General features: G+C 52.3%; 1 protein-coding gene across 1 annotated transcript; it reads left to right on the forward strand.

Annotated features, from left to right (window-relative positions):
• The first annotated feature begins 2714 nt into the window (after positions 1-2714).
• On the forward strand, positions 2715-9997 carry KRT8 (keratin 8). Its single transcript, XM_006904549.3, has 9 exons — positions 2715-3140; positions 5561-5769; positions 6410-6470; positions 6985-7080; positions 7690-7854; positions 8159-8284; positions 8872-9092; positions 9226-9284; positions 9578-9997. Exons 1-9 carry the CDS (start codon positions 2805-2807, stop codon positions 9772-9774), a joined length of 1470 nt encoding a protein of 489 aa, XP_006904611.1. The 5' UTR covers positions 2715-2804; the 3' UTR covers positions 9775-9997.
• Positions 9998-11491: the final 1494 nt, after the last annotated feature.

Here is an 11491-nt window from a genome sequence, read left to right on the forward strand (position 1 = left end):
GATGTAATGATAACAGCTACCCTGCCCACCCAGCTCTGCTCTCAGCCTTGACACAGAGGCCCAGGGCTCAAGGACTCCCTGACTCATTCTGTACTATTGCCACTGGGGGTGGGGGAATGGCTGAGTATCTCTTCCTTCCCCTTTCGATTCTCCAGAAAAGGCAGTTTGGGGCAGAGTCTTCTGGGTGAGGCACAGTCACCACAAACACTTTCCCTTTTGTTGGGCAGGCAGCAGTGTGGCGCATAGACCACAGTGGGCAGTGACAGCCTTACAAGTAGTTGTACCTGCAGGCTGCCCCAGTCCGGTTTTCTCTTCCCTCATCACTTGGCCCTAGTCCTGGGGCCTTCCCCTTTTGCCTTCACTGAGGAACCTCAGGCAGGGCCATTAGAGAGGGCAGTGCTGGCCTCTTCTCTAGAGGCTGGCCTGGGACATGGAGGATAGGTTGGCTGGAGTCTCTGGGTAATAGGGAGCGGACAAATGACATGTTGACACTTTTAGTCCTGAATTGTTTTGGGCTGCCCCAGCAAAGAGGGGCTTCCGCCTGGGTGGGATCTGGGCAAGCCCTACAGCTTGACAACCACAGGGTCCCTTGTAGTCTCCTTTGTCTTAAACACAAGGCACTGCTGGAACCAGGGAACCAGGGGGGTGGTAGTGGAGGGGCTAACATTTCAGGGGGGCTCTGGGTTGCTGTTTTGTGCTCAGGACTTCAGGTATGGTCCCTCCCATCCAAGTCTGCCCAGGTTCAGCCAACACACTGTGGGGGAGGGGAAGAACTGGGGAGCTGGTTGCCTTCTCTCCCCATGGCTGCTATACCAGTCTGACCGGCCCGCTCCCTCTCTCCTTCTGCTTTCTCTGTCCTGGGTTTGGCACCTGGCCCATACCCCTCCCTTTGGTCTCTGGAAGAAGTCTCTCTGCTCTGCTAGGTGTGGGTGTTTGTTGGGGAGGGGGTGGCATGCATTCAAATCACTCTTTGGAAAATTAAGCATTGTTTAAAGGTGCTGGGAGAGGGCCTGGTGCAAACAGGTGCTAACTGGATTTCCCCTTGACTGGTTGAGCACATTAGGAGGCCAGAGCCTGGGTAGGGAGGGTGAGGAGGAGAAAAGAGGGGAGGGAGAAAGGGATGTAGTCATCGTGTCCCCCACTGAAAGTCTCTGGATTTGTTTTTCTGGAAGGGACTTCAAAGGGGGTGTTTGGGGTGTGTGTGTGTGTGTGTGTGTGTGTGTGTGTGTGTAGTCTGAGGGAAGCCTGTCTATGTTTCTCCAGGAGGGGGGGCTTCTGGTTCTCTCTGTTCCTCTGTAGGGGTCTGTCCTTCTGGGAGCCCGGGTGCCTCTTCTAGAGAAGAATGGGGAGGAGTCTGTATAACTGCCCTCCGGGTAGGTGGGCAGTGTCATGCCTCTTCCCTGGGTTTGGGGCTATGGACAACCTCTCCCTTTTCCCCAGGGTATCTGGGTGACTGGCATCTGTTGGTCTCTTTAGTTAGAGCCATCCAGTACCACTGCATGCCCCGCAGGATCTTTCAGAGAATCCAGCCCCATCAGGTGATTACAGCTGGAATCTCTGCCTCGGGGACCCAAACAAACCTCCTGCCTTCCACCCACTGGGTCTGCCCCACCCAGCCTCACCCAGGCCTGGGGTGTCTTGTTCAGCTCCCCAGTCTCCAACCTGCAGGTGCATGCTGTGCCTCAGCCTGCCCTCTTGACTCATTTCGATAATGGGTTCAGGGAGACAGGTGCAGGGACTCTTCTTGCATCTCCTCAGGCTGGTTGGGGAACTAGGAAGAGAAGGAGGGCCCAGGTGGCTGCAGATCAGTGTCCCCCGCTTCCACTCCTCTGCACTCCATCCTGCCTCCCTTCCCAAATCACCCATTGAGAACTAGGGGAAGGACTCCCTCAAGAAGCAGTGAGAACAGTGAAGACCACAACGCAGCTTCTTCTCTCCTGAGCTCCCCCCATTCCTCTACCTCTCTTGCTCTTGTTCTTCATTCTCTCTGCCCTTCAGCGGGCCTACAGTTTTCAGCCTGGCCCTGGGAATCCTGAAATCTTGGGAGGAGAGAGTGCACTTGGTTGTGTCCAGGAAAAGTGCTGTGTTGAATCTCACATTATCCTGTACCTACAGACCCAGAGGGAAGATAGCTTCTGTGTATGTGTGTGTTCGTTCACTGATTCATTCATTCCACAAGTATTTACCCTGCCCCTCTTGGCACTGCACTAGATGCTGAGGGTACAACGCTAACTGAAGAGAGACTAGGCAAATGATTGACTTCTGGTTCAAGGATTCAGAACTCAGGTTCCTTGTCCTCCAGCCTGGGCAGACTTTCATAATCAAAATGGAGAGAAGAAGGGTGGTGTCTTTGGGGTGTCAGCTGCTCAGATGGAAACACCAGGGATCTCTTTCTTGTTGTGCTTCCCATAGGAGAGAAAGAGACAAGACCCAGGAGTCAGGGTTGCAGTGGCTGGGTGACACCCCCAGTCTCTTTGTTACAGAGAACTTGTGCAGCCACTGGATCCTGCCCCTTTCACATTCACGGAATTGCTCTTTCCTGGGCTTCTGGGGCGGTGCCCTAATGGGCTTCAGGGTGGGAGCAGCTCTCTGCTGCCCCCACCTGACTTGGGCCTGTAGGTGGCAGGTATCGAGTTAGGCCCGGCCCCCTCAAGGCTTAGCCACTCAGGTACCAGGCCCATCCCCCTCCCTTTGGGTTGGGCTCCCTTTTATAAAGGGCCACGCTGTCCCCCACTTGGAAGCAGCTTTTTGGCTCCTCCAGAGTCTGTCAGTTTCGGCTCCTCGCCTTCACTCCAGCCTCCAACATGTCCGTGAGGGTGACCCAGAAGACCTACAAGATGTCCACCTCTGGTCCTCGGGCCTTCAGCAGCCGCTCGTACTCGAGTGCTCCCGGTTCCCGTATCAGCTCCTCGGCCTTTTCCCGGGTGGGCAGCTACCGGGCTGGCCTAGGCATCAACATGAACCTGGCTGGGGGTTACGGCGGAGCTGGAGGTGCGGGGAACATCACAGCAGTCCAAGTGAACCAGAGCTTGCTGAGCCCCCTGAAGCTGGAGGTGGACCCCAACATCCAGGCCGTGCGCACCCAGGAGAAGGAGCAGATCAAGACCCTCAACAACAAGTTTGCTAACTTCATCGACAAGGTGAGGGTCCCCTCTGCCTAACTGTCTGTGCCTGGGGCCCAGCGAGGGTCCATGCTCTATCTCTTGGTTGCCCCGTCGGTGGGCACATCTTCAGCCTCCCACTGGCATCCTGCTGAGCCCTACCCACCCTGGCAATACTCCCAACCTATGGCTCACTCTTCCCATGCACTTTTGGTTTGGGCTGGCGCAGGGATGGAAAGAGGGTCTGGGCGGCTTCTGACTCTAAATCCCTCCCTCATCCATCTCACCCCAACCCGAGTTCCGACCTTGGATAAAGCTTTCAGCCTGGAAGAGTCCCAGCTGTTCTGCTGTCGGGTGGGAAGCGAGCCCCTCCTTCAGGTTCACCCTTCTCCCTTAGCACTACCCCAACAGCTTCTCAAAGGTGCTCCTGGGCTTTTTTTAAAAAAAATTATTTAAATGGAGGCTTGATAGATCTGGGATAGGTCTTGATTCAAACAGGCAAATATCGACTGAGGCTGAGGCCTCTTGCATCCCAAGGCCGGAGCGTGGGGGACACCAAGATGAGTCATACTTGGCCCTCGCCCTGGAGCCTGCAGTGGGCGGGACCGGAAGGGCCAGAGACCCACCCCAACCGTGGGGTGAGGGGCTGAGGCCAGCCGTCTGGGTGACGCGCTGCTCTACCTGGGCAGCTCTTATCCTGTCGGGTTGGGACAATCTGCGTCGTGATGGAATGGGGTGGGACGCCAGGGCCTGAATTCAGAAAAGCGCATTTAGGATTCAAAGTCTGAGGGCGTTGGACACTGCGCCCAGGTTTCATGTCCTGTTAAACCTTAGAGTTCATGGCTTTAGATAATGCGTCTGCCCGCCAACGCCCCTATTCCCACTCAGCCCTTGTCCCCTCTCTCTCTCTTCCCTCCTTGGCTCCGTCCCAATGGCCTGGCTCCACTTTCGCAGAGTAGAGACTAGGTCGCGTTTTGCAGCCTTGGGGATGTACTCAGGAGCCAGTCAGCAGGGGCCCCTGAGGGCCTCAGCATGCAGGAGGATTGGGCCCCTCTCCGCTGACTGGCTCCTGGGAGGCATTGTGGGAACGGAAGGTGGGAAATCCTGGGGCAGATTTGCGCCTTTAGGGATTGGAGTCCCCCAGGAAGCCCTCTCTCCCCTGTTCTGGGAGGAGGGCTTCGTAGTTCCTTAGCTCTAAGCACCCTTGACTTTGCTTGACTGCGTTCTGCTAGCTCCGGAGTCCTCCCCGTGAGTAGTAGTAAAGCACAGGCTCCTAATCCCAAATCATGATTCTCAGTGCTCTGCCCTTTCCTTTGATGGGCTCCGTTGCCGAATCTGATTTCCTCATCTATAAAATGGGCACGATCAGCTCTAAATCAGAGGTTTTGCCTATTCAAGCATGTAATGTAGGTAAATAGCTTGGCAGTGCTTGGCCTGTATTAAGCAGCCCAATAAAGCTAAATGTTATAATCACTTATTTTCATAATTTTGGGACAGAATGACCTGGGGAAGAAAGGGATTTACCGAGAAAGATTTGTTGGATCTAGGCTGGACCCTTAAGTCAATTATTTTTTTCTAAGTCCTCCCCCCAATTAAAACAAAGATACAACTTTGGGTTGATTATTAAAAATAAATTATTCTTCTTAAAAGCAGTCTATTTCTTTTTTAAACATTTCCCTTCTAACATGCCTTAATTTTATCCTAAAATCTGGATTTCTTGAGCCCAAGGAACCCAGGACCTTTGTGTTTGGGGCAGGACGGAGAGAGTTGTGGTTTCAGGTGGAATAGGGTGGGGATAGGGTAGGAGAAAATCTTCCATCTGCAGATAGATCTCCCTAGTCTCTTATCTCTTCCCTGACCACAAGTGACGTCTGCACAGAAATGGGGCTCCTGAAAGGACCTGCCTGAGTTCCTCTAGGCCATGGCAGGGCTGAGGAGCCCCAGGCTCTGAGAGGTGAAGCAACCCAACATTATGCAGCCCAGGTTAGCAGCTATGTTTGGTTAAAACCTGGGTCTTCAGGCCATAGGGCAAATGTTTCCCTCTAAACTGTACGAGTTCTTCAAAGCCATTCCAGATAATAATGATGATAATGATGTTAGCATTTGTTACGAACAATCTACACTTTATTTTTCGGTCTTGTAACACTTGGCTATTTTTATTGATCTATAATATCTAACCTAAGTCAAGAAGACCTATTTGTTCTGCAACCACAGCTTTAGCATGACTCCTAGCTGTCCCCTTCCAACCATGCACACTTGTGTCGTCCCCATCCCTAGAGTTAGAAGGATGTGGCTCCCTACCCCGCCCACTCACCATGCTGTCTCTCTCAGGTTATAACTAACCAGGTTACTGGGTTCTGGAGAGACCCACTGTTTGGGAGTGGAAAACACTGCTTGCTTCCCCCCAGACTGAGCCCTGGCCTGATGTAGACCTTTTTGCTCTGTCTTCCCTCATTCAGGTACGGAGCCTGGAGCAGCAAAACAAGATTCTGGAGACCAAGTGGAACTTTCTGCAGCAGCAGAAGACGATTCGCAGCAACATGGACAACATGTTTGAGAGCTACATCAACAACCTTCGACGGCAGCTGGACACGCTGGCCCAGGAGAAACTGAGGCTAGAGGCAGAGTGTGGCAACATGCAGGGGCTGGTGGAAGACTTGAAGAATAAGTGAGCTGCCCTCCTTCTCACTACCATCTGCTCAACTGAAGTCTTCTCTTCCTATCCCACCTCAGGGAGCTAGAGGCTCCATACCCCATCGCCCTCTGCTTGTCGGGCAATACATTCTTATATAATTAGGGTCACCATGTGACCAAGTTTTCTCAAGACAGTCTAGTTTATGCTCTAGTTTATGCTGGCATAATTTTTAGTAGCACCCACCCTCTTTTAATCTCAGAATTGTCCAGATTTGGATAACAAATTTGTACGTTAATGTGTACGTAGTAAATCTCAAATGGGAGAGACAGATAGCCCATAGGCCTCTTATATAATTGCAGCCCTGGCCCCTTTTTATTCCTTACCCCTGATTTCCAACACAACCCAGAAAGTTCTGTCTGAATCCTCATGTCACTCCCTGTTCTAACCCTCCAATATGTCTACTATGTCTAATCCAATGTGTATTCATGGATTTGGAGAGAGATTTCCTGCTCCAGGCCTCCTCACTGGCTGATGAGCAGAAGCACCAGTCCAGTCCTCTTATATCTTGCATTTCCATGAACTGAATTTTCTAGATATTCTTGCCTCCCTTAAAAGACTCAAGGGCAACCTCCCTTTGCCTTCATCCTTTGATTCTAAGTCTTTTCTTTACCAGGTATGAGGATGAGATCAACAAGCGCACAGAGATGGAGAATGAATTTGTCCTTATCAAGAAGGTGAGGGAGTCCTTTACCCTCACCTGGAGGCTGGGTCTTAGAGACTTGGACTAAGAGGCTTTCTGGGTTTGGTCCCTAAATGTTTCTAAGAAATAATTGGTAACATTTGGGTGCCTCCTAGTTATACGGCATAGAAAGATAGGCAAGGACACAGAGTAAAGGCAGTGTGTTTGGACAGAACTCTAGACATTGATAATGGGACATGGTTAAAAATGGAGCAGTAGAATTGGAGGTCTGGCCATAGAAGGCTTCCTGGAGGAAGAAGAGAGGGAGGAGAAGGTGGAAGAGGAAAGAGAGGGGGGAGAGGGAGGAGGGCTGCAGGAAGCCAAGTAAAGGTATTTGGGCTGGGAATGTGCAGGTGCGATGGGGCAGAGGCCTCACTAGAGGATCAGGCTACAAAGTGAGGTGGGCAAGGCAATAGTTAGAAGTTTCTAGGTCTAGGCCATTGAGTGCCTGGATTTGGGGTCCCATGTGGGCATTCATCTCAGGCTCCTCCTCTCCCCACACTCCCTAGGATGTGGATGAAGCTTACATGAACAAGGTAGAGCTGGAGTCTCGCCTGGAAGGGCTAACCGATGAGATCAACTTCTATAGGCAGCTGTATGAAGAGGTATGTTCTTGTTCCTTTAACACCATCAAAGGCTCCTCCTGGCCCCCGGTGCACCAACAGACAAGGGCCCAGCACTGAATAATTACAGCTATCGATGTTAATAACCCAGCATGGACATTCTACGTCTTTTGTCCCCCTGCATGAGGGAGAGTTGATAATCCTATTTCACAGATGAGAAAATGGACTCAGAGAATTAAAATAGCCTGTCCAACATCATCATACACAGAGTGGTGACCCAGGGGCAACTTGGGCCCTCTCTGTCCTGAATCTGTTCTGAATTTTTGAGCCATATGTGGGAGCCCTCTGTGGGCGCTCAGTATCTGTTGCTGAGAGGATGGAAGGGCCCTACCCTTTGGCTACTCACCCAAAGCTAGGTGTTTTTCTTTTTTTTTTTTTACTGGCCTTATTTCAGTTTTGCATCCCACCAAGATGAGTCTTTGACCAATCTTCTTTCCTCAGGAACTTTGCCCTCTCCGCAGCCCTCATACCCACCTGATTCTCTCCTCCGTTGCTGCCCTCCTTGACTTGTTCCCCTAAGGAAGGCCCTCTGCAAAAGAAGGTTCCTTGTGTGCAAGGACCAGGCCTCACCACCTCCCCTCTCCACCGTAGGAGATCCGTGAGCTGCAGGCCCAGATCTCTGACACGTCCGTGGTGCTGTCCATGGACAACAACCGCTCCCTGGACCTAGATGGCATCATCGCCGAGGTCAAGGCCCAGTACGAGGACATCGCCAACCGTAGCCGGGCTGAGGCTGAGACCATGTACCAGATCAAGGTGAAGAGCAGGGTCTTTTGACTGGCCCTCCCCTTCTGGCCAGTTCTGTACCCTAGTTCATGAGCAGGGAGCAGGATTTCAAATGCCACTCTGCCTGCTATGTGGGTGCTTGGGAGATTGAGATGTCCCTGGGCTTGGTGCTCTGGAAGAAGGCCTTCAGTGTGTGTGTGAAGAGGGTAGGGGTGGGTGGGTGAAATGACTTGGGCTCTGGTGACTTAGCTGAGAGAGCACTCTCCCTCGGATGGAGGACACCTTGGGTTCTAGGGGGACCTCTCAAGCCTAACTCCTCATCTCACATCTGCAGTATGAGGAGCTGCAGACGTTGGCTGGGAAGCATGGAGATGACCTGCGTCGCACAAAGACAGAGATTTCTGAGATGAACCGGAACATCAGCCGACTCCAGGCTGAAATCGAGGCCCTCAAAGGCCAGGTATGGTCTGGACTGGGGGTAGGAGAGGATCCTCAGACACGTCCCAGTGAGAGGAGATAATGCAGGAAGGAAGGAGTGAGGAGTCTGGGGGTCGGGGAAGGGATCCTAGACCAGAGTGTGTGGGAGTTGAAGGGGCAGCTACAGTCCAGCTTCTCAGACCGCTCCTGGGAGGCTGAGGGCTCCTGAGGAGGTCCCTGGGGATGTGATGGGGGTCAGAGGGGGCTTGGCAAGTAGGGTTGGGGTCTGGGATGGGGTCCTCAAGCCTGTTTTATTTTACGTCTTGTATATCAGGGTCAGAATGATGCTTTAAGGAAGTCTAGAAAGCAGAGATCTAGTTCAGTTAGAGTGGGGATAATACCTTTTAGTGTTCTAGGGGAGAAGTTTCTGTGGGGAAGTGCCTGAAAGTTGCTCATATTTCCCCCTTTTGCTTCTGGAACTTATTGGTAGCATTGTCTTTGAGCTGGGGTAGAGTTGGTTGGTCTAGCTCATGGAGGGAAGTCTCTAGAGGAGTGGGGAGGGAGGGTGGGTGCAGGGCCATGAGGGAACCACACTCTGTTCTATTCTAACTTCTCCCCCTCCCCCAACAGAGGGCTTCCCTGGAGGCCGCCATCGCTGATGCCGAGCAGCGTGGGGAGCTGGCCCTCAAGGATGCTCAGGCCAAGGTGGCTGAGTTGGAGGCTGCTTTGAGAAATGCCAAGCAAGACATGGCCCGGCAGCTGCGCGAGTACCAGGAGCTCATGAACGTCAAGCTGGCCCTGGATGTGGAGATCGCCACCTACCGCAAACTGCTGGAGGGCGAGGAGAGCCGGTGGGTATGGGGGGTGGGCTTTGGCCCTGGTGCTCCATCCCTGGGACCTGGGGTGGGGAGAGATGGGACTTGAGTCCTGTGTCTGGGATAGGGCCAGGAGTTGGTACTGATATCCTACCTCTTTTGGGTACAGGCTGGAGTCTGGGATGCAGAACATGAGTATCCATACCAAGACTACCAGTGGCTACTCAGGTGAGTGTACGGGCCCTGGGGTGCAGGACAGGAGGGCAGGGCCTTTTTTTATAACCCTGATACATTTCCGTCTTGTACAGCTCAGGAAGCTGGGGCCCAATTAACTATCTTGTCCAAGATCACGTAGCTAATGTCAAAGCTCTATCCCACCCTGCTCCTGGTATTCCCTGGAGTAGTGAACCAGGGCAGTTCTCCATCCCTGGAGACTGTGTAGGGAGTGAAGAGAGAAGGGGTCATTGGAGCCTGATGTATGCAGGGCTCCTGAGCTAACGTAGTTGCCAATCCCTGACCAGGTGGGCTGAGCCCGGCCTATGGAAACCTCACAAGTCCTGGCCTCAACTACGGTGTCAGCTTCCAGTCCAACTTCGGCTCTGGGGGGAGTTCCGGCTCTTTCAGCCGCACCAGCTCCACCAAGACCGTGGTGGTGAAGAAGATCGAGACTCGTGATGGGAAGCTTGTATCTGAGTCATCTGATGTCCTGCCTAAGTAAATGGCTACCGTGGTCCCTCTTGGCCTTTCAAGCCTGTGGGAAAGGAGCTGTGCAGAGAGCCTTGAACACAGGAGACCCACCTGAAGCTCAGCCCCAGTTCTCAGCCCCAACCCTGGGTGGGGAATCTACTGCCTGGAGGACCGCCTCTTACCCACGCCCCTAACTAAAAGCCAAATCAAGTGTTTTTTCCAAAATAAAGTCTCAGCTGGCTCTGCCAACCTTACTTGCTGTGTGTGTAGCCTTTGTCCATGGGGTGGGAGAGAGGTGACCAGGAGGCTTATCCCTGGAATCGGAAGCTGGGGGTGCCTGGGGAAGGGTGGCACTGGGAGGAAAGTCTGGCCTCCTCCATCCAGGCTGTTCCCAAAGAGACTTGTTTGCTAAAGCTGGCCGAATGAAACCTTGGTCATTAAGGTGCTCTCAAGCACCCCATTTCTCTTTATCTGTGCAGCAAGCCCCGGAGGTAGGCAGAGCAGGTTTCAGATGGTGTTGTCTGGAGAGAGTTTAGTTTCCCTTCGCACAGACCACAGGAAGTTGACATCAGGACTGTTTGCAGATAAGGAAAGCTGGCCGGCCGGAGAGACCAATTAATGGCCTAACTAGAATGTGGCAGATACAGGATTTCGAACCCAGGGCTGTCTAGTTCTCAAGGTTGTACTCCTCAGCTAGGTCTACGGTGCTTCCTTGATGGCCAGAGATGTCTTTTTACCATTTTCATTCTTTTGCAGCCGGGGACTAAGGAATCCTCATTTTCCCATCCCTTCAGAGGCCCAGAGTCCATTCATAAGACCCACAATTTTCAGAAACCAAGATACAATAGGACTTGGCATTGATAAATGGGTTTTTACCACTCCACTCAGTCACATCTACCCTGCATTGCTCCTTGCTACCCTCTTTCTACTCTTACATGCAGTGTTTTTATTAATATATATTGCTGAGTATGTAAAGGGTGTGTGCTTCTGTTTGCATGTGGAGGGTGTGCTTGTGTACATGGGCATGTATGCGTTCCGTAAATGTTTAAAGAGATTTGCCTATCTTTGTTGAAACAGTCTCTAAGCCTTAGGACACGCACAGGTATAGGGTACAGCTGAGTGGAGCAGTGCATCCGTGGCATTTGGCTCTACTGCCACCACCACAGAGTTCTAGGCAGACATGCCGGCCCCTCAGCACATATAAATTGCACAAGCCCATAGAACTGAGATGGGGACATTTTCAGACTTTGTAAAACACCAAGGGAGAATAGACAAGCACGTGCAGCATTCACAGTAGTAGGGACAGCCTGGCTCAAGACACTCAGGTTCAGGTCTCCAGGACTCTCTTGTCCCTGTACCCTTGACTTATGAGACCCTGGGCCCCCACCAGAGGGCTATCCCAGCTACCCCTCGAGCTGAGCACTTAAGTGGAGCTGCTCCCAGACTGAGCCCAGCCCCATCCCCAGCCCCAGGCCTAGGTCCAGGCTTCTGGACTGTGCCACAATAAGGGACTCTACTTCTTCGTGATAAAACTTAACAGCGCCATTACTTAGAACCGTGGCTCTCTAACTATTTTGGCAGCTTGTGGTAAGAAATTTATTTTTATCACAATTTGCAAATTACATAATAAACAAAAATTTCATAAAACAATACCAACCTTCCGCCCACTGATGATGTACGACTGGCCCTCTTCACTAGATCCCGGGAGCCAGAAGGGTGGTTAGAGCCCAGGACGGGTGTAGCACTTG

The sequence above is a fragment of the Pteropus alecto genome, unplaced genomic scaffold (assembly GCF_000325575.1).
Source record: "Pteropus alecto unplaced genomic scaffold, ASM32557v1 scaffold220, whole genome shotgun sequence".
Classification (NCBI taxonomy): domain Eukaryota; kingdom Metazoa; phylum Chordata; class Mammalia; order Chiroptera; family Pteropodidae; genus Pteropus; species Pteropus alecto.